At 40.6% G+C, this 23,159-nt stretch overlaps 2 protein-coding genes across 9 annotated transcripts in view; both read right to left on the bottom strand.

The window, feature by feature from the left end:
• VPS13D (vacuolar protein sorting 13 homolog D) overlaps positions 1-4,486 on the bottom strand; it is a 109,808-nt gene extending 105,322 nt beyond the window's left edge. For 7 of the 8 annotated variants that reach the window (XR_012677083.1, XM_075172527.1, XM_075172528.1 and 4 more), the window contains exons 1-4: positions 4,317-4,485; positions 1,523-1,693; positions 522-599; positions 93-283 (exon numbers count right to left, since the gene is read on the bottom strand). Coding sequence is in view for 6 of the 8 variants with exons in the window: in XM_075172527.1 (XP_075028628.1) it covers positions 93-283; positions 522-599; positions 1,523-1,619 (366 nt within the window). In the remaining 2 variants the exon portion in view is untranslated. Of the gene's footprint in view, positions 1-92; positions 284-521; positions 600-1,522; positions 1,694-4,316 lie in introns of all 8 variants that reach the window. The other variant, XR_012677084.1, reaches the window with a different exon arrangement.
• An 829-nt stretch (positions 4,487-5,315) lies between these two features.
• On the bottom strand, positions 5,316-23,025 carry LOC142092459 (tumor necrosis factor receptor superfamily member 1B-like). The gene is made up of 10 exons (XM_075172535.1): positions 22,948-23,025; positions 15,196-15,298; positions 12,923-13,051; positions 11,633-11,782; positions 10,648-10,741; positions 10,372-10,565; positions 9,524-9,598; positions 8,517-8,554; positions 7,781-8,045; positions 5,316-7,222 (listed from the first exon to the last, which is right to left on the bottom strand). Exons 1-10 carry the CDS (start codon positions 22,999-23,001, stop codon positions 6,924-6,926), a joined length of 1,401 nt encoding a protein of 466 aa, XP_075028636.1. The 5' UTR covers positions 23,002-23,025; the 3' UTR covers positions 5,316-6,923.
• Between the last annotated feature and the right edge of the window lie 134 nt (positions 23,026-23,159).

Here is a 23,159-nt window from a genome sequence, read left to right as displayed (position 1 = left end):
CCTATGCATTTGTTCTCCTACTTATCAGGAGACTTAGATGCAATCCATCCACCAAAGCAGTTTCTTCATCATGAAAAACAAGCGTGACTCACTTTCCATTTTTCTTCAAGTGCTAGAAGAAGGGCTTTCTTGTGTTCTCTTTCTTGCAACTTCTCCCTTTCCTCATCAAAATCTTCTTTTTTTTCTGGTGCACCAATTAAGTGCAGCTTTGAGACAGATATCACCCATGGATCCACATGTGGGCGATAAAAAGGTATCTGTAGTGTTATTTTGCCAATGAAACCTAGATATACAAAACAGAGATGCTGTCAGATTCCTGCGTAAACATACCTTATCATCCTTGGAAAACCTGAAAGAAAAAGTGGTGTAAGAAACAAAGAAGCTAAAATAGAACTGGATTACCTGAAAACCAGGTTACCTCATTTGTTCAAGCTTCTGACTCACAGGTGAAGGTTCTTCTAAAATATGCAATACTTCCTCTTTATAAATATTTGTCCTGCACACACAAGCAAAATACAAACCTGCCTTTACTTCAAATGGTAATTCCAGTTCCTTCAAGGCATCTTTCTTTAATGGCAAGTTTTCCAATTCAACAGCACCTATACAAAGCAGGAAAAAAAGACAAGTCTGTTAAACAAAGTTATGTGAAAGAATGCAAGCTTGAACATCATAAGCCTAAAATGACTAGCATCATGTTTTAAAGAAAAAAATCAAATAGGATTTCATGAGAACAGTCAACCCACCACTTCAGGTTGTGTTACAATTGCAATGGTTACTTAATATACTTCTTAATTTTCCCATGCCATGTGCTCAAACTATTTGATGAGGTCATCTAGAAGCAAACTTCTGCAAGGTTGTAGACCTGAACTTTATTGTAACCAAGGAGAAAGCTTCTACTCTGTCTTTTCAAAAAAGATACTTCAAATATTTTCTCAATATTACGAAAAGCACGCACAGAAAAGCTTCGAAGTGTTATAAAATATTCGCTCCAAAAATAGCAAAAAATAGCAGAAAAAGGTAAATTATGTATCATTGATTTGAGGACTCTGTAAAAGTACAAGACTTGTGAACATGACGTAAACTGACATAATCCAGAAGTCTTAATTACAGCGGAGTAATACTAGCACCAAAATGTAAGCAGTAAAGACTCCAGAATACTTCCCTCCACAGTCCCTGTTACTGTTACTGAATAGTATTAAGTTACTGCATAGTATTAAGAAAAATGACACTCAAATATTATATAAATTAAACATCTGATAAGATATGCTAAGCATACTTTTTAAAGTTTCATATAAATTAGTTTAACAGTGTTGACAAAAAGCAACAAAGATAGGAACACAAGAGAATTTACTATTCATTGTAAAGTGCCAGCACAAAACTCTATGTTAAAGGGTTTATATAAACGTTAAACACAATCTTAAGTAATTGTTTCTATTCCACTTTCCAGTTATTACAAAAACATAGCACTTTTTTTTTTAAATCACGGTATGAAACCACTACAGAAAATACCACAAAGCCTCACCCTTTAGAAGAGCGACTGAAAGTTGGTCTGTGTTCAGGTTATTGACATATTTGCCCAAATAGGTGTTGAGGACCCAGGCTACCAATCCTTCCAACATGACTGTCCTAGAAAAGGGCAACTAACGGTTTTCTGTCATTTTCTGGATTTCTGTTCCATAATGACAGACTCGCTCTGAAAGAACAAACATGAAGGAAATTATTGTCTGAAATACACACTCTCAGCAGAGCAGAGATACTGTAATTCTTACTGTAATCAATCTAAAAAGCAGTAAAAACACTAAGCTTGATTTCTGCCTTAAAAAAATGCTTTATGCTATGCCCTTTAAGTCTCAAATCAGAGTTTCATATAGAGCTTTGATGATTACAGACTACTCCCATTTGCAAATTAAGTTCATCTTTCCATCCTTTTTCTAATCAAAACACCACATTTTGTTGCAGTAATCAAGAAGGCCAAGCTACAGTCCTCTTCCAGAAAAGGGAAGACTAAAATTCCACATTGATCTGAAGCAGTTTTGCACTGGCCTCCTCGACTTCAGCTGCCAGTATTTTCTTCAAGTTGCCAGCATTCTGGTTTTGGAAGCCTGGTCTAAAGAAACAGCCCAGAGCCTTCGACTGTACTTTTGTAGAATTCTTATTCTGAGAACTGTGAAACAACTCACCCTACCCAAACCCCTTTTTTTGGAAGAGTGCATATGTGGGAAGCAATCAGATACAAAGCCCATAAATAGCTCATCAACAGTTACTCTAACAGGTTTTCAAAGTGATAGGATAGATTACTGCATCAATGAGGGGAAAAAAGCTACATTAGAAAAGCAACACTGGTCATACATGCAAACATTTCCCTTCATACTCTTCTCCAACCACTTACTGTTTCAACTTATGTGGTAATCAGACCATTAAACCCCCTAAATCCCTGTTCAAGTTTTTAATCAGTGAATTGCAAAACTGCTATTAGCTCCTGCAAGGGCAGGATCAAGCATGTTATTACAGCAAGGAAAAAAGCATGCAGGCCATACCTTGTGGTTAGAATGCAGTAAATGTATCACTTCTGTGTTTAGAAAAGTCTCCTGACCCCACATACCTCCCTAAACCAGTGTAGGTAAGATTGAGTGCTACACAGCAGAAAAGCAAGATATGTCAGACTTATTTATGTCTGACAATAGAAGAAAATGACAACTTCAAGACTTACATTTGAAATTTTATATTAAGATTCAGGTTCCCATAATGACATTTGCTTGATTTTAGGCACCCCCATTTAAGCCTTTATTTCTTAAAAAAAAAGCCAGTGAAAATATTTAACTAATACAGCTAAATAAAATAACCAGAATTAAGCAAATAATGAAAGGCTGCTTCTAAAGGCCGAAAAGCGAAACTATGCTGTCACGTAGAATGAAGCAGAAACATCATAAATAACACAGGGAAGTTACATTCGAATAAAGCGTACCTTCACATTACCCACGTTTAACATTTCTATCTTCGTAAAATTTCTCAACTTTTTTCAAAAACAGTAGTATTATTCCACATACCAGGCATATTCCAAAGACCAAGCATTTATACACATGGGGCCACCACCCTGTATTATAGGTTTTCGTTCTAATAAAATTGACAGGAAAGCTGAAGTTCAAACAAAAGCAAGCACAGTAATCCTCGTCACATTGCCCTTAAGAAAATAAGTAAATAAAAAAAGAAATCTACAGGTGTTAGGAGCCAAATCAGAGGAAAGATCTTGAAGAAACATTCAGAAGCACAGAACAGGTTAGCATCCCAGTGACTGAAAACCTCTGGCGCATGAACAATCCTATGCCTAAAGTCATCATAAGAACTGTAAATAAAGTAAATCACCTCCTTGACCTAAACTTGTGGAAACATTACTAACTATTTAGGAATCTTTCAAATGTTTTAAGGCTTCTACATTTGTAACTTTGTAGTCCACTGCTGTGCCACTGGAAAGAAAAACAAAACACTTATTTTCTACGACAGTGTTTTTATTTTCGTAACACACAGAGTGAAAAAGGAACAGTAAGCGCTTATCAGGACGAGAATCAAAGTCCAAGCCAGGACCTCACTCCACGCTGGCTCACTTTTTCTGGAAAAAGATGTGATTTTTCCAACAGTGAGGACAAGACAGGCCCTGAAGAGCAGGGCCTGGGTCAGCTGGCCCGGGGCAGCACAAAGGCTGCGGGAAAGGAGGGAAGCCAGCTGGGATGATGTTGCCTGTCGGTGCAAGGGAGAAGGGGGGCATTTTACTCAGCATAAAGAAAAGGGCGGGAGGAGCCTTCGGGACAGTCTCCCTTCTCTCTCCCCACGCAAGCAAACACATCGTGGGGAGGAGCAGATACGCAAGAGACGAGACCTGTTGGCACGCCGGGCCTGTCGGAGTCGAAGCGAAAGGTCACCTTGCCCAGAGGCGGCCGGAGAGAGCCCTGAGGAAGCCAGGGGGAGGCCGGGGGCAAACGGCCTGCGCCACGCGGGGAGGGCGCCTGAGGGGCACCCACGAGGCCCGGCCACGGGGCTCAGGCGCCACGCAGAGCCCCGGCGGGGGTGCCCGCTCCCCTCCCCGGCCCCGAGGCGTGGGGACGAGGGACTGCACGGCTGCCCCTCGCCCCTCCGGGGCCGGGACGGCGGGGCGGAGCACTGCGAGGGGCGTGAGGCAGGGAGGGGCCCCTCAGGGCCGGGCCCGCGCCATGCAGCCGCGCCGGAGTTCGGAGCGGGGACTGACGCAGGAGGAAACGCCAGCCGGGGCCCAGGGCCGCCGTCGCGGCGCCGCCCCGCGTCCCCAGCCCGCCGGTACCCACCTGCGCTCCCGCCGGCGGCCGCCTCCTCGATGGTGCGCGGAGTCGGCGGGCCCGGCGCCAATCGATCCCGAGCCAACCGACGGGGGGACGCCTGGGTAGGGGAGCACCGAGCTATCGATGTGCGCGTTTCCCGCCTCTTTGAGGCGGAGCCGGCCCGGCCTGCAGCGGGGCGGCGGAGGCCGGTCTCGCTCCGCGCCGCCTGTAGGGGCGGCCGGGGAGCGCTGCCCGCGCCCGGGGACCAGAACGTCCCGCCCGCGGGAGGGCGGGCCGCCGGCCCCTGCGTGCCCGGGGCCCGCCCGGGAGCCCTGGCCAGAAGCGTGCATCGGGCCGGGGTGCTCTGCAGGGGCCTCACCGCCGCCGTCGTGTCGGGTAAACTGCAAAGAAAGCCTTCCGGCTCTTCAGCGCGTCAGAGGTCCGTTTGCCCGGACTGGAGGTCAGGGTCTGGGCCTTACTCGTCTCCGCTGACGTGAAAGAGCGGTGTTTGCTGATAGAGCCCTCTTCAGCGCAGTGCCTACGCACAGGCTGCAGTGGATCGGTCCTCCTTTAATTAGGCGGTAACAACAGGAAAGGAAATTGTTTGGAAAGCAGCAGCTTAAGCTATGGAATGAAAGAACCCGTTCTAAAAATTAGAATTTTGTTTAATGGCGAGGTCAGGAAACTTGAATATACACGTAATTATAAAAATACAGGCTTTTTTTTTTTTTACTTTTTATAAGCAAATGCAAGCACATTTTTCCTACTTCAACATAAAACTTGGATTTTCCTTCTGTCACACAGCTCCATAAGTTGAAAACCCAGTAAATTAACTGCCATAATGGGATCCTCCTTTTTAACATTTTAAAAACTTTCAAAAACCTTCGCCTACTTCTTCAATGTGGTCCCAATACTGGGAGCTGACAAGACATGAAAACACTCGGTACAGTGCAAGGGGTTCAGAGCGCTGTGTAAAATTAGGTTCTTTTCTTGCCTAAATCTTTCAGTTTTGTAATAGTTTCAGTGTGCCCGTTTTCAAAGTCTTTTCGGAAAATTACTTTCAAATACAAGTTTAATCTACAGTTGTAAAAGGTTTCTTCATAGTAGAAGTAAAGACCTGTTTGGCAGTTCTCAGTTCCAGAAATAATGTTAGTGAACTACATGGCTTTTGTGGAAGTTTAAAATTTGTATTTTAAAACCTGTATCTCTTCTGTAGCTTAGAATAAATGCTATTGCAAAATATCCTTTTTCAGTCTAAGGCCTCAGAAATAACTATTGCATTTAGTTTCTCTTGAGGTAGAATAGAATAATTCAGTTGGAAGGGAAGCACAATGATCATCTAGTCCAACAGTATGTTTTTATGGCATAAAAGAAAAAAGTTATGCTTACTGTATGACTACACTCAAATGTAATTCAGACACCGCATTGCAAATTCTGGTTGAATACAGACGCCACAATTGCCGGTTAAGTCACATACATAAAATGTAATTATGGGAAATGGGATCCTAAAAATCGACTTCCAAAACCAAAAGACTCCCATTTGATTCAAGGAGAACCTCTACTAATTTTCTGTAAGAGGTGGTTGGATCTTCAGCGTCAAGCAAGAAGTGAAGGAGAACAGGATTTTCTGGTTCTGAGGTTTGACTCAATTCCACTTTTTACAGATTATGCTATGCAATCATCAAGAGATAGCCCTTTTCCTAAGGTCAATGGGCGTGAGCTATCTGGCATACATATTCACATGGATCTTTTCTAATATTCACTGGAACGTAGGGAAAAATATTTTGGGTTTATGGTTAACCTCAAAAATGAGGTCAGAATCAATCAGGGAACCATATTGAATCAGCCAGAACACAAAGATGACAAACTTTAGAGCTGTCAATAAAAGGAACTTACTTCCTACTCCAAGATAACAACTATTTAATCTAGATTTCTTTCCTAAAATAAAATGAACTATGTACAGCTAATGAAATGCTATTATTTAGATGTAATAGTTGTAATCTAATAAAAAAAGCTCCTGTAAAAATTTCCTTCTTTGATACACTTAAGGTTGATTTGAGAAGTTTGGTCCAATAACGAGCAAAAGCAAACTGTAATAAAAGAAATATCCAGGAGGATGAGGAAAAGTATGTCCATGAAGATATGGGATAGGAAATTGAATGCAATGGTTTTAAAATTAAAATCAAATGGATAATTCATTAGCATCGAATGAATGATAATTTAAGTCCAGTCTCTTAGAAGTGCTGGTCACAGCCATGTTCTTGGTAGGTGGCTTACCTGAACCCAAATTACCATCACGAGAAGTCTCAGCAGAAAAATCAATGGCATAGAGTTAGAAAAATGTTCCTTTTCAAATCTGGTGAAGGTCTCTCTAAGGTATCAAAGAAGAAAGGGAGGAGTTGGCCATTCAGTTTAAAAGAAAAAGCATTCGAATTTTTTTGAACTGCAGAGATCATCCTTCGACTCTCAAAGCTGACAGAAGAGATTAAAAACCTCAAAAGCATCAGTGTCTATATTCGTCTGAAATTTCAAGTCTCTGTAGAAATACTACATTTAACATAATGTTTATTTTAGAAGATAAGGGGTTTTTTGATTAATTTTATCAGTCAATCAGTATACAATCTGTAATTTCCTTTAACTGGTTTTCATCCCCGCATCTTGAATACCCAGAGGAAACTTCTTTTCTTCTGGAAGTAAGTCTTGAAGTAAATTGTCCTCATTTTCCACTGAGATCTGAATTTCAGTTTCTTTTTTCAGGGGGTTTTCTTCTTTTGAAAGGGGAATTTTTTCCCTTGTTGGGGAATAATAGGGAGCGTTTCCATAATCCATGCTAGTTGAGTTAGTCTGTTCTGGGAACTGGGAACTGCAGTCTGAACTACATACTTTAACAATACAAGTCACATTCACCTGCGTTCCTCCATTACCAGAATGTTCTGTCAAATAAACAGAAAACACATTAAACATGGAAGAATGAAATGGTTGGATTCTTTATCCAGTTCTTTGACTTAAAGTTAAAATAGACACTAAATACCTTCTTGCTTCACTTAATTTAGTAAGCTGGTGGAGTTGGTTCTGTAATGTTTTAAGGGTTTTTTGGTACCGTAAAATCCACGTCATCCCAGAAATAAAAAAGCCATAAAAATTAATAGAGCCCTGGATCACAGCCAGCTCCCTACCCATCTGTTGTCATTTCAGATGCTTTTGACAATGTTCTTTTCTTACTGCTCCCTTTGGCTGTTACTCCCACTCACAGGTAAGTGCCTACCATCACACTGATCCCCTACTCTGCAAATAACTTTTTCTCCATTAAGCACACTCTCTTTACTGTCTTAGGCTGCCAATTTAAAACAATCGCTTTTTCTTTTCAAAAGTTACTCTCTTTGCTGAACATGGATCTGATGTTTTATCCTGCCATTTAAACTTCTGCTAAGACGACTCAAAATTGATGATCAAATTTCAAGAGGTTCTGGATCATTCTGACACGTTCTTACCTGAACTCGCAGAGTTGTGTCTGTCTCCACTGTGAAGCTTACAACCTTCTGCAGCTGAATGTTGCTGCTGAAATCCTTCTTTCTTTTCATTGTTCTTGTTCCTTACTACGCTGACTCTTGCAGACCCAGCTGGATTATTCAGGGAGCTACTGCTGGACCCAGAAGTTTCCAAGAGATGCTGTTCCTCCTGTTCAGAACTGCTGGAGTTTTGCGATCCTGTATTTCTTACTTTCTTGTCACTCTGCTTTTCTGTAGGGGAAAAAGGCTGGAACATTTGCAGAGAAATGCAAAACATTAATCTTTTTAAAAAACACTGACAAAGAACTGGTCAGTGCATAGGCAGCTAAAGAAACCACTGATAATTGCCATTTGCATAGTGATGACTGTAAGTAAAATTCATACCCACTCATTAGGCATTCAACAAAATGAACCTGTCTCCTGAAGGCACCTACAGTACTTCACTGATTACCTAGGGAACAAAGGCTCTAAAATCTGATCTTCTGAACCACACCTCTGTTTTATTGCTAATATAGCCTAACATAAAGCGAGGATGGTACATTATGTAGGTTATGTAAGGTACATCTTACACTCAAGCTTGGGGACCAAACCACCCCATTCTCACTCCAGTTGTCTTTCTGCTGTGCATTTTCTTCCACTTGTAATTAGATAAGACTGCATAATTTCTATATAACTTTTAAAGAAATGGAAAAGATGGAAAGGAAGGAGTGACACTCACCGAATCTGCTTCTGTAGTCGGTGGAGAATATACAAGGGCTGCAAGTGAGCAAAGAGAGTTCATTAGCACCTAAATTTGTTTCAGTTGCAAAAGCTGTCTCTTAACTAGTCTAAATGATATCCTCTGCTCCTGGAATAAACTCCAAATGTACATTTATTATACACTGTTTGAAAATGTTGAAAGCTATATTGTATTAATTTTGCAAGGTGAGTTAAATTTAGCCAGCAAGGAAAAATTTAGCCACCCTCTGCGCAAATTAATAATTTTTCTAATATAGTGTCAGCGAGAAAAGGTATTGATGACAATTAACTACGGTCGTGACTGTTTAATGGTAACATTTGACAACGTCTAATATTTAAATGATGAAGTATTAAATATTTTACAGGCTCCAGTAAGTACAGTTGTCCAACTCCACTGGGATGTTGTGTGTTTAGACAATTATCTAAAATCTGAGGAACAAGAGAGATTTGAATGGAACATTTGTCTCACTGTATCCCTGTATTGAGATTAATTTCGCCCCATGTGATTTAATACAGATACTTTTACTCTACATACGGAATTCCTGGAGTATTTTTTTTTAATTACATTTTTCTGTAGCTGCAAAGCTTATGTGATCAAGCTGATTTGCATGAGTTTTCTCTTAGTATCTCTTCTATTGACCTTTGGAACCCTTTGGCCAATTTCACCCCAATGTAACAGAGGAATGGTGTCAAAAGCTCCTCAGGGTTTCACAAAGCTATAGGTTGCCAGGTAGTGAGGCAGAAACCTGTAAATCACCACCTTGTCCCCTTGAAAAAAAAAAAATTAACTCATACATTATTAGACACCAAAGAATCTACACCCTAGTGATACTTCATCCATATCCAGCCACGAGAAAAGCTTCAAAGAGAGCTAGCATCTTCTAAGACACTAACGTCCGTCAACCACTAGGCTCAAATTAGTAGGAAATAAGGTGACACTCTTTCCAATATTTACAGATCTGCTTGCTTTCACTTCATGAATCTTACCTTTTTTTTTGGAGACTAAGCAATACCCCAAAATAGTGATTATCAGGACCAATAACAATGGTCCTGCTACTGATCCTGAAAACAAATTAAAAAGATAAATTATTTAGCAGGTTGTTCTGACAAAGGATCTAATTAGAAAGAGGTAGTTTTATAGTTTCTGTCCATGGCTACAAAAGCTAAATTTACAAGTATCAGGTGTGTCTGACGTTTGCATTTGATGCCTCTATTGTCAGTTACCAAGGCCTCATTTCAGTCTCCGCCACTTCATAAAATTGAATTTTCCTGTCCTGAAAAGTGAGGGCAGACTTTTGGCCTCAGTCACAAAAGATATCTCTCTAGGCTAGCAACATTTGTTAAATACAAGGCCAGACAGTCCAGAATGCTCCTAAACATGTATGCCTACTGGATAGGTCGTTAACAGGAGAGAATACATCCACACTTGTGAATGCTACAGGGACTTCCTGTCTCCGGAAAGGCTGCCAGAAGTCTCCAAAGATTTGTGACCAGGAGGTTTATGAAGTCAAGCTTGCCTCAGTCCAAAATCTAAGATACAAACCTTTTCTACCAGCTCCTTCATAGTAGCAATTCTCAAGAAATGCCTTGTATAATCGAGTTTTGGGATTTTTAGAAATATTTCCAGAATTACAAGGACTGTAGAATGCACTGGGGTAGCACAGACACATAGGTAAATATTATGCAACTCACTACAAACAGCATCATATTGAATTAACTCAGCTGTTCTGAGATGCTGCTTGGGTACAGGTAATTGGTCTTGGAAAGAAACTGAGAACTAAACATAAACTTGCTTCCTAGCCAGACAAAAATGACTTTAAATGAGTCAATCTCACCGATGATGTGAGACATGTCAGGTACAGAGTTTAAAACGACAGGTCGAGTTACTATTTCAGGTTTGTTGGAAGTCGAGCTTTGGGTCAGGAGCAGGTTCAAAATAGTGTGAGGTAGAACTGTGGCAACTGCTGTTCTTGAGTCGCTGCAAACGGTGTCATTCACGCTGTTTCCAGGAACAGCCACTGATTTACAACTGCAAGAAACAAAAACAGAAGTTAGGAAAGAGCAACCCTGTGCACAGTTAAGGTTGCTATTAGACAGAAACACTGGCTTACACTGTATGTGGTATACAGCTGGTATCGTAAGATTCCTCATGTGAAAAAGTGCCAGGAGGACAAGGTTTACATTCTGTATCTGTGCTATCTGTCCCTTTAAACAAATAGAAAAACTCCAGTTAGTCACCTAGTGAGAAACAAGAATGAATAATCAAGATCTGCGGTACAGATCCTGGAAGTGATACAGCGGCAGTACTCAAAATACAGTCTTTAACTGTCACAGAAGAGGTTTATTTGAAACACCCAACCCAAACACAAATCAGAAGATTAATTGGCTGTTAGTTTGGTGCCCTTGATAGTCAGTCTTTTTCAAAGACTGTAAAAACCCACCAAAAGGTTAAAATGTGATACTGCAGACAGAGCTGAGCTTTTTCACTCATTCCTGAGAGGCTGACACCTATTCCATTCTGTCAGAGTTCTGTATCTTTTCAAATGATTCTTAATTTCTTAAAAATATTCAGTGATCCATCTCTTTGAATATTATTTATTATCTTGAGACGGCTACGTTATCAGAGTGGCGACTTTCACCATCTAATAAAGACAGATCAATTCTGCAGGACAGCATAGAGTCATCATTACTTACCGTAACCAAAATTCAACCTGAAGCCCTGTTTCAAGGATTTAAGCAGGAATTAAGTGGTTTTGAGTCTGAGTCACTTGTATGGAAGAAATCACACGGTAGAGCAAAACAAAGGAAGATTAAGTTGGATTGGGGAACTTTATGATACATGGTAGTAACAGATTGCAACATGTTGTCCCTTTGGATATGCCTCTTGAGAATACTGTTGCTGTAGTTACTGCCTACTTGCTAAGATAATGCTTGCAATAAAAAGAATGCATAACTGTAGGGAATTAAAAGACAATATTCCTGTAATTTACTGAGTTGGAGCCAGATTCAGAAATATTTATGGACTATTAACGCAAAAAGTAACCCTCTTCATACAGTAAACCTATTTTGTGTGTAGAGTGTTCAGAATTAAATTACCTCTTCTGGAAACTCGGTAACCTTTTCCACATTTTTTATGCACTTTACATATTTTGCAGTACTCGTATAGTTTCGAAATGCAGTACTCATTGGGTGGGCAGCTACAGATTCTGTCCTGTGACTTAGTGCATGTTTGATTCTGCACAAATCCTGTTTTTAAAACAAGAATAAAGCAAGATGTTATTAGCAACATCTAAAATCATAGCCTGCAATGTTTCAAGTGAATATGAGGTGATGTTCACATACCACAAACTGAAGACAATTTTGCAGCTTCTGGCTAGTATGCCATCATAAAACAAATATGTTATATGCCCCAACATCTACATTTTCAGACGAGTTTCCTTTCTCTCTCTAGGAAAGGAGAAATTCGCATCTGTAGAATTTACGCTTGAAACTCTGTACCTGCAGTAGCATTGTATTGTATCATAACCATAAATATGCACATTTGTGTTACCTCTGCTCATCACTGCAGTCTCTGGGAGCCATACTAAGATTTGTAGTCTATGCAGATCATGCAACTGTATTTAAAGTGACTGGAGACCTTACTACAGACATTTTCATACTGGAATTAACCAGCTTTGTAGGATTATCTATTTAGATGAGACCAAAGGTCCTTTGAACAACTTAGACTGTATCCTTAAAACGTAATTGCCAGTGAGTCAAGTAGATACTTTTCTACACTGGTTTCCATTAGAAATGATGGGCAACAGTATGACTGAATTTGTTAACGCACGTGCTCCACTAGACCAACGTACAGGTGTTGGTACAATGTACTACTTTATATACTGTTAAGCTGCTTTAATGAACTGAACCAGTGTGCTCTCCCTGACAATGCTGCTTTGCAAAAGAAATAAAAACACAGGAATATCACAACTGGTGTTTGCTGTTGTCAGTTCAGGAGACAAATGGAGGAATGACTGGATGCTGGAAATGTAATTATCCATTTACTCTGTGCAAGTCAGGTCTTAAGCTCCTTTGGCTGGAGAGTATAAGCAGAAAGTTATTCTACTGATGACTTTTGTACCCATTTTAGTGATGCAGTGCCTTAGTTTCCAAGAATGTAAGATTGGTGTCACATGTTTAGGACTTAGAAAGAAAAAGGGGCAGGCCCCCCTGCAAGACTGATTCTTTTCCCCAAATGTTATGAGTACCAAAAGCATGAGAACGGGACTATACAAGCGATAGACAAAACCTCCTAGTTTTCTTAGGAGAAAAGACTAGGTTAAACCAAGCCCATTCTTTAAGCAGGCTGTTAAAGTCACAAATGCCTCTTTAATAATTCAAGCCTACCTTTCCTGCAGGGTGGTGAGCAGGCAAAGCACTGAGGAGACCGATTCCAGATTGCTGTATATGTGTTAGGTCTACAGGGACTGCACTTTGTGTCCACACTGTGACTGCAGTGCTCTGTCTTATATTGACCTATTAAAAAAACCACAAAACAAAACAGGGAAATCTCATTGGAAAAGATCACTAGGAATTGCTTAAGGTAAGTTTCATTCTTAGCTGTAGAAACCCTTTGCTTCACTGACACTATCAGTTTGGTAATGTATACCAAGCAAGTGTTGATTTAAAGGACTGCATGTATATACAGGGAAACTCTGATTTCATTTTTTGTGTTATTGTTGTTATGTTATATGTTATTTGTGCTTGACCCCTTTTCCTACATTCAGTTCAGTGAATTCCAGCCATGTTCAAAACAAGGCGACCTCAATCCTGAACAAAACCCCTCAGCATATACTTAGATGCAGCTACCACAGTACATAAACCAAACTTTTTATTCTCGTAGAAGCTGTGTTTTGTGGTGAAACACAGGATGGTGTTTCATGCTGAAAGTCAGGCACATGCTAGAATAATGTGTCCGGGTGAGGCCCTTACTACCTTTACCAGCAGCAAGTGAAGAAAGTATAATAAAGTATTACCACAAACAGACCTGAATTAGAACTTCACCACTTGTCACTACTGAAGGGACATGAGCTCACTCTTTTTCCTTCGCCTCTTCAGCCAGCCCTAACAGATCACAGCAATGAGTTTCTGAAGCTACTGGCATTCCAGACAAAATCAAAAGCTATCAACGGTAGTTTCTCCAATGCTTCTCACCAAGAACAGAGTTCAGGGCAGTGGTGGCAGTAAGTAAATATGAGCTCCAACATATCCATTTTGGAGGAAGGAAAACACCTCAGTTGCCCTTTCCCCCTTGCTTGGAATGAGAAAGAAGATAAAAGTCAATGTCTCATATCCTGTACAGAAATGTACTGGAAAACATACTCAGAAAACAGCAGTAACACTGGGAAAGCCTTTGGAGCTGCTTGGAGAATCTCTGTTCTCCAAAAGAAGGGGCCCTGGAGGTGAGCCATAGAAATTATTCCAAAGACTTTGTTTTTCCATGTACTTACTTGAACCTTAAAATTCTGCCTCCCACATCCTGCTAATGATTTAGGTGTCAATTTCTGATAAATTATGGTAGAAAAATTCAAATTCATAACAACAAAGATAAAGATTTTAGACTTCCTACAACTTGTTGCCCAGAGTTTGTTATTCTGAAAAATTAAAATTAAGGAGAAATAGACTGAACAGTACATACCACAACAGAAAAAGGTTTTACCTATGAATTATCATCTTTCATCTGCTGTGTTTTTAACAAAGGAAGCTTGACAGATCTATCTAGACATTTTCGGTTAATTCAAGCAACTGTGGCTGCTTCAGCATATACTGATTTCCTGCTTCAACTTCCGGATCTCTCTGACAGGAACTCAGCATTTATGGAGACAAATTTTGTTTGCTCAGCATGTAATGAGACAAATAGGCATTTTTTTGCTGTGTCTAATGTAATAATATAATGACAACTTATTGCAAAAACTCTGTTATTAAAATACCCCAAAAAACCCAAACCCACACACCTACCTTTCTGCAGTCAACAACTTTTGCTAACAAAAGATCACTAATAATTATCACTGGAGCGTAAGACATGACACCTTAAAGCAGGCAGTTTCTGTACCCAGTCTCTGACAGTGGCCTGCAGTGTCTGATTTACAGCAAAAGACAACAAAATTCCCTTAATGAGCAATTACAGATTAACCTGTCCAATGTAAAGCCCCTTATATAAGTGACATTATCAAAGTACAGAAACTAAGCTCTACCTCATGCCCTGTTTTACAATGTATTTGTTATTAGTGGGCTTGGGTCTGACGTGTTCTCTAATTTTTGTAATTCCCTTAGTGAGCTGTTGCTCCCTCCCCCAAATGTTGACTTAAAAAGACTTTAATCAAAACACCATGCAAAGCTGTGCTTACAAGAGCTCAGCACAAAGCTGTGCTTACAAGAGCTCAGCAGCCTACCTCCTGATAAGTCCCAGCCAGGTCAACCTTGTAACAGAATTCCAATTCTGATGAACAGTATGTCTCTTTTGCAGATATTTTTACAGTCACAGCATTTTATCATCTTCCAGCTAGACAACAGCAAAAATTCGATGCTCTTCAGATGTATAAGTAATCAAAACGTACTATGTTCATTTGAAAATTGACTGAATTTGGCTGTGTAAAGTAATAGTTTGAATTATAACCTACCTGGAGGGCACTGGCTGCAACATTTATTAAGTCCTTCTTCATAGAATTCAGTGCTGGGATCTTTGCATTGTGCAAACTGTGGTGTATAAGGCAATGAATATTCCTAGGAGAAATTAAAAGGAAATCATGAATCACAAGTCCATTCTGACCCTAGAGTAGAGATTCAAAAGAGACAAACACTTAAAGATCAGTGCAATTATAACCACCTTCCTTTCCAAGACACTGATGTAGACCTGATGAAACAGAAAGCAGCAGATGCCAAAAAGTTGAAGGAGAACGCACAGCTTATAGGCTACTTGAGACCATTTAGAGGTTTCCTCTGTTTTTCAAAGATCTGTCACAATGAACAAAGTGATTTCTCCAGGTTTTATGTTCAAAAGAATGCAATGGAACTACGGGATTAGCATCACACCTGGTCACTACCACATCCCCTAAACCAAAGGGCTAAGTACCTATTCTCAGCGTCCATGATTCAAACAATGACAAAATGCCAGTGAAACCTAAATTTTTACCTGTGGGATTGTGGAGAGAAGCATATTCTGCAAAGTGGCTATGTTAAAAATGATACCTTCTTACTTAGTAGGTCTACTCCCTATCCACATTTAGAGCCCTACCTGAAAACCAGAAGATTGACTTTGCTACGTATTAATTCCCTCGGGCCTCCTGAGCCGGTGGAAGAGGGAGCTGTGGGCCTAGCACTACTGCAACGCTTGAGGGAATCCTTCTGTTTTCATCAGTGGGTGCAAAGGACACAGGACACTGAGTTCAATTCTCTATTGCGCTTATGTTCATTATGCCCTCACTTACACCCATGCAATATCCAGGCAAGTTAACCCATCCCTTCAGTCCAAGAACCTGTACTATTAGAACTGTCTCACCAAAGGAAAGGAAAAAAGGCTTTTATCATTCCAGATACTTTGCGATTCCTTTCTGAACGAGAAAGGCCTTGATGTTTTGAAAACGATGTCTCCAAAAACTGCACGGCTGCTTCTGAAAAGGAGCAACTGGCTACAAGACTTAAATAAAAATAAAAAACCTCATACGGCAGGTCAAATGCATAAGAAACAGTCATGAAATACAGTCAGTGTACCTAATTTTCAGCTCATACCAATCAACACAGCTCACTGACTTCAATGAACAAGTGTCAAAATATTTGAGGACCTGCCATCTGTTTTCAAAGGGAAAAACATACTCACTCAAAAGGAAAAGGCTAATGTTAGGTAGTACAAGCGTAGGAGTTTCCTGCTAGATCAGAAAGAGCTGTTCAAAAAGTATGTGACACTGCTCAATTTTCTGCATTCTGAAGAGATTGCTCCATGTATAACCTACACACATTTAGAGAAGTACTTTAAAAGTATTATTAAAAAGAGAAATCAAAACAGGAACAAGCTCTCTGGAGGCCGGTAATGAAAATATCCTTCCTCCTTACTGAAAAAACACGTTGATTATGTATTGTGTCTTCACATTACTGACAAAGTAGACTAACACTTCCCGCTCTAACAATTACTTAAAGGGAACCCAACATTTTCATATGCAGCTTGTTGAAATATTTTACCTCTTATCTAGCTGCATATCAGAAACAGGATTTCACCCATCTACTCAACGGTCAGTGTCAAAAAGAACCTTTCCTGAGAATGTGAAGGCAGAGAAAGGCTGCCTTGAGTTTCAATATCCATTTCAGAAAAGAAAAAAAGAAAGCAAACCATTTAAGTAGAAGTTTCACTGCTCCTATTTAAAACACTGTGAAAGCTGGTAACACTGACCAGACAATTCTGATCTTTTCTCATCAGTCAGTTGAGTTAAAGACTCAAAACCAGTGAGACAGGGATGGGTTTCACAATACCAGCCCCAGTCTCTCACAGCCAGATCAATGGGAAACAGTCAAGTTGCAAACTGAAGAACAAACTTGTAAAGATGCTTTTAATAGGCTAGAAACTGTGATGGGGTGGGGAAGGATGAAAAAAAAAATATCATTCTCTTTCTTAAACACTAGAGCAGGTGAAGTAAGAAACAGCTGCTGAGCACAAGCTGCATTTTTCAAATTCTGCTCTTTTTCTTTTGATGAGAAGAAAACCAGGTTTGCAGAAACCGTGCTGCAGCCTCAAATGTCTCCAAAACCTACTTTGGCCTCCATTTTCGCTTTCCAGTTAAGAAGGCTTATTTAAAGGGGGCTTGCACAAGGATTGAAGAGTTTGAAGCAGAACCAGGAGGCTGGCTTCAGCATTATCAGTTTCATCATTATTAATGAGAATAATAACCATAATAATTCAAAAAGAAAAACAAGGCTTTTCAGTATCTTCTAGGTTCAGTAATAACTGCTAATGCTGGACTTGGTATTATACCCTCAAAGGATGGGCAATGATAAACCACACCATTTACAAATGTGAGCTGACACTAAAATCTGATAAAGGAGAAGAAAAGGACTCTGCTCTCAAAAGTATTTTTTGTTTAAGTTACTTTCTTGTTTATTAAAAGAAGATAGATCAAGTGTTGTCACCACATTTTTGTAGTCATTATGATCAATTTCATTAAAACAAGCACTTGAGAGTCTTTTTAAAACGTAAAACTTCACTGCAAGAGCAGACGCAGAAAAAAAAAAGGGAGAAATACAATAAACCACATCACAAATTATCCTGCTGGTGAGGCTTCCTGGCAAAAAATGTTCTTATCTCAAACTCTGCGTTGCCTGTTGCAAATAATGCCCTACAAGTTAAAGACACAGGAAAACCTGTTGGTTGATGGGTTTACATCTGTTTCTCTTAAGTTGTGCTTGAAAGGATATGTCTACTGTCTGATACAATCTCCCTGAAATTTTATCTGATGAGCTCTCAATGACATACAATTGACAATTTCTTGCCAACTGTCCTCAAAGAACATTATGGGAAACTAAAAGGGACTTGTAACTCACTTAGATACAATTTATATACACACATGAGCTCAGCTTTGTTTGCACTGGAAGGATGCCATTAATTTTAGTAGTTAATTCCAATGTAAACTAGTTTAATCAAAGCTGTCAAGGCCAGCAGCCAAATCTCCTACTATGTCAGAGGAAGTGTAGGCGTCTTACTAGGTACAAAACTCTCCTGGATTTCTTGGCTACAAGACGACTCCACTTTTTCTAGCTGTCCCACCAATTTTAAGGTCTGAGTTGGGCAGTACATATTTGCTGCCCAAAACAAAACCCTCTGGCATCCAAATCCATTGGCTACTTTGGGCTGAAAGACTGATGAGTAGGGGCCAGATTCTATTCCACAATCTTTACATTTTGTTACTGTTTTTATCTCTCCTAAGTCCTATTTTGTCTTCTGCTTTTACTGTGATTCAGTGTTCTGCAAGCAGATTGTGTGAAGGAAAACTAACCTGATGCTGCATCTTTTGCATTATAGCCTTAGAACTTCTCACATTAGATAGTAGTGTCTAATGGCAGCAGACTTTTAAGATATTTATACGGACAAAATGAAGACTTTGGGAGACTTCATTGAATTTGACAGGTATAAGTAGAAGTAAAATGCCTCATCTATCTAGCAGCAGAGGCACAAACATTATTAAACATGAAATTTAGTCTAGCTTTTAAATAAAATTAAGCAACATATTTTGGCATAGAAATGGGTAAACTATGCTTCCCTTTGACTACAGAACTCACTAGGGAGATTTTTGCAATGCCTTTGTATTAAGCAATAACTAAGAAGTTACATACAAAACGCCAATGACTCAAGACTCTCTCTCCAGAGTCCCTGCATTGTTTGAATCATTTTCCCATCTGCACCACAGACATCCAGTAGATAGGTGACCTGATTTGTCACTGGAGAGGAGTGGGCCAACAGCAGCCTCCATACCAACTGAGAGGTTAGTAGAGACTCTTCTAAATACATACGCACAAGCACAATTGTTTCCAAGATTCCCTACATCCTACCCACTGAAAGATAAAAGTAGCGGAGAACATGCCTGTATCTCATGATTTTCAGGCCCGCAGCTGTAGCTGTGCTGTGCGGAGCAGCACTAGTGCAGGGAAAGGGCCTGCGGGCTGTTCCCACCCACGCAGTCGTACAGAGGCAACCACGACTGAGACCCTAATGTCTGTACCAGAGGTGAGCCCGAGTCACGAACTACAAAACAAGATTTGGATTCAGACTTCTTCAAAATTAGATGGGCTTGACCCAATGCACCAACCTGGCTCTACCTATTGCTGAGGAAGTCCAGGTCTCAACTACTCACAGCACGTCACAATGTAATGCATTCCCTATGTGCTGAATATTAATTATAATGAACACAATTTCCTTTAATTCCTGCCTTACAGCTTGTTCCTGTATTCTTGGACTTCATGCATAATTAAATTTAAGTTTCTTCAATAATAGAAATAAAACATGCTAATATAATGGATGAATATATATATATTAATCCATTCACATAACATTCATTTTCACTTAAGGAGGCCATTTAAACAAAGATACTTAAGCATATATTTTAATCCTAACTCACATGTCTACATTTTTATTGGTCTCCTTTTCATACAATTGCCATCTTCAAACTCAAGTTGTCAAACAAAGTAGTCTGAACAGGAACCACATCTGGCATATAACGTTCTTCACGCATATGAAACCACAATGAAGTCACCAAGGACTCTGACGTAAAAATCTGTTGCTATGGAAAGGACTTGAGGTAAAGAGATAATGTTTGCTGAGCTACCAAACCTGCTGAAGACAGGAAAAAACAGAATTCTGTTTAAAATATCTAAACTGGTCATTTACAAAAATAATTCTGTTGAAGATTAGTTATCAGATAACAGCAAGTCTCACCAAAATCAGCTGGAGTTGTATCAGGCTGTACCAACTATACTCAAACCATAAAGCTTTTTTTAAAGCTGCTTTCCTGCAAATATCTCTCTAAGATTACGGGTCCATTATGTGGATTACTCTCCCATCCTATACTGTACTTTACTTCTGTAAAGCAGGAGTTCTTGCATAGCCACAGACAAACAGATTTACAACTCCACATTCCCCCTCTCTGAGAAAACAGTATCTTTTTGCTTACTGTTAGGGATTCTACTTCATTGCCACTCACCACCATAATATGAAAACATTCTGCATAGAATATGGAAGCTATTCACAACATGCCAAAATTATAGAAGCAAGTCAAAGTTTGTAGGAAGACAAAGTATAATTTATTGTACGTGTATTTGGAAAAACATACACGTTTTCAGGAATACCTACTCTTCTGTTTCAAAACTTCAGGCTTACGTGTCCAAAAGTTGGTCTGTTTTCCCAAAGGTTGCCCTAATAAAAGATACTGTCCACTAAATCAAGATCTGACACTTAGAGTAACAGACACTGTCAAAGCTGATGAGCCTTAAAATCTACAGTTTCCCTGTGGAAAGCGAAGATACTAGGGCAAACAAGGAGTGAAAGCAAGAGGAATAACAGATTGCAGGCCTGAGAGGCAGGAAGACAGGTTGTATCCTCATCATTTGTCAGAGAAGGGCAGGTGATGAGCAAGTTCCTAAGAAAGGATCAGCAAGTCAGGATTGGCCACGTTAGGTTTGACCTTACGTGGAGACATCCTGGAAGATGCACCTAAGGGAGACAGGGTGATATCTAGCATGGAGAGCAGAGCAGGAAAGGAGAAGCTATGTGAGCCCTAAGTGGAAAGATGGCAGCTGAAGAACCTTCCCAAGATGCCCCAGGTGTACCAGCCAAAAACACTGCCAGAGGGATAACTGTCTTCTATTTAGGCCAATGCCAGAATTGGCATTTTTCTATTTTTTTGAAACAAGTAATTTTCTTGGGGTGGGGTTGCTTGTATCACAGATGGCTTTTGCAATGCCCTGTTAAGACCTTCAGCCATCAAGAACTTTGATGCAACAACCACAAGTGTGGATGTGCACAACAGCAGAGCTAGAGGTCACTCACAGCCCTCCTAGCTCTGACCATAAAAAAGCAGGAACATCTGAGCAGTCTGCTCAGTTTTATTTCAGGATTTTTCCACAAGGTCTCCTTTATGCTCATCCTTTTGCAGTTCAGAGTATGTGCGTGGTTATCAACACGCCTTCCATGTACCAGCAGCATTCCCCTACAACCAGTCAGCAGCACCCAGAGGATGACATTCCCTGCACACATCAGCAACTACACCGCAGAGCACACTGCGCTGCTTTGCAAAGGACAGTCACTTAGGTCTGAGGCTATTGAGAAAGTTTCTATTAAAAGTATCTGGTGACTGAGTTGTTCAGAATGGCAAAAGTTACGTTCAGTTCCTGTGAGTAACACAGGGACTTAGGCTAGAATCTTTCAGATTTCAGCTGAATGAGAAAAAAAACAAGAAAAAGCGTCACTCAAGAATTATTGCTTTGCCAGTTTCTCTCCCTCAAAACCAAAATAAGTTTTCTTTAAGTGATCACTTTTTAAAATTGATATAACAGGCAGCTTTTTTCCAGCTCTGTGGCAAATGTGGTATTTCTGAAACTACTGGTTTTGTTTTTCTAATTTATACATGGACTTTTCTTTGGTTTGTCACAATGCAAAAAGTGATAATGAAATTTCCTTCATGATTTCCATTATTATGTTTAGGGCATGTTTAGGGTGAGAGGAGAAAAGGTGATTCCTTTTCAATCAAAGCCCTTTGTTCAGCAAGAAGCATTACACAAAACCTTACACTTACAATTTGGTGATAAGGTCTGCTGCAATTCTGAGACTCTCCCTTCTTTGCCTGCTCTATCCTATCCACTCCAAGGTGTTCAGTGAATCAGGTTCAAAATACTATCACCTTACAAACCAGGGCTGAATTCAAAATAACTGAGAAGCAGCTAAAAAAAATGAATTTAATGTATTATCAACCCACTATAGCACCCAGTACTCCTTAAAAGACCACTGTGTAATTCCAGGTTCAATATACATTCCGACATCCTCACCTAGTTTCATTGAACCTTTTCAAGGCTAAATCAATATGATTAAATAAACATGTAAATAACATACACATCCCATGAAAAAGCAATCACCTCGACATCTCAGCAGCATTTCCATATTTAACTTCACAATCCAGGACACTTTAAAATCAGATAGAAAAATGCTATCAATATACCAGTACAGCATACGCACAATCAAAGTCAAATCGATCCCATCAAGCTCTTCGGTTTAAACAGTTAAAAGCATTCATTGCCAAATAGTGGTACAGCTGGATATAAAAGAGAACAGTCACAGCTGCATCACATCGGGTCTTAGATGCAAATTAAAGGGCTTTTCTATGTAAATGGGGAATAGTTCTAGGGATCCAACAGAGCACAACAAGCTCTTCCTGTTAAACAACGGTGTAAAATACATACAGATGTACACTCTGCACTTGCCAGGACACTCACAGTTTTTGCAAATGTTCAAACAAGCCTGAAAAATCAACCCATTTCCAATGAAAATCCAGGAAAAACGATTAGTCATTGCTTTGGGAAGCCAGGAAATAACAACGACACAGCCAAAGGGCGCAGGATGAGCTTTAAAGAAGCTGAAGAGCGTGATCTGAGGCTCTTCTAGAGATCACACAGAGTTCAGTACAAGCACAGGGAGACAGATAACTCAAGGGACTGCAAGCGCAACAGTAAAACGATGCCCACTTGCATTACACCTTGCATGACACCAGGTGCGCTCCCGCTCTGCAACCGTTACAATCCTAAAAGCCGCTCGGTACCGCAGAGCGGCGGGCAGGCCCCCCGCCTCCCCCCGGCAGGGCACCGCACCGCCCCGCAGGGGCTCCCCGCGACCCCGCACTCACCCGGCCGCCCGCGGCGTGGAGGAGCGCGGCGAGCAGCGCCCAGCGCGGCCCCATCCCGCCGCCGAGTGCGGCCGCCGGCGGCGCGGGGCGGAGCTGGCGGCGGCCCGGGGGCGCCCGGCCCCGGCGGGGGGGCACCGCCCCAGGGCGGGCGGCAGCGGCGCCGGGACGGCTGCGGGGCAGCGCGGGACTGCGTCCCGTCTGAGCCTGAGCAC

This window comes from Calonectris borealis, chromosome 23, assembly GCF_964195595.1.
Source record: "Calonectris borealis chromosome 23, bCalBor7.hap1.2, whole genome shotgun sequence".
Taxonomy (NCBI): Eukaryota; Metazoa; Chordata; class Aves; order Procellariiformes; family Procellariidae; genus Calonectris; species Calonectris borealis.
The sequence above is the reverse complement of the archived record's forward strand: the minus strand, read 5'-3'. Positions and strand labels throughout refer to the sequence as shown.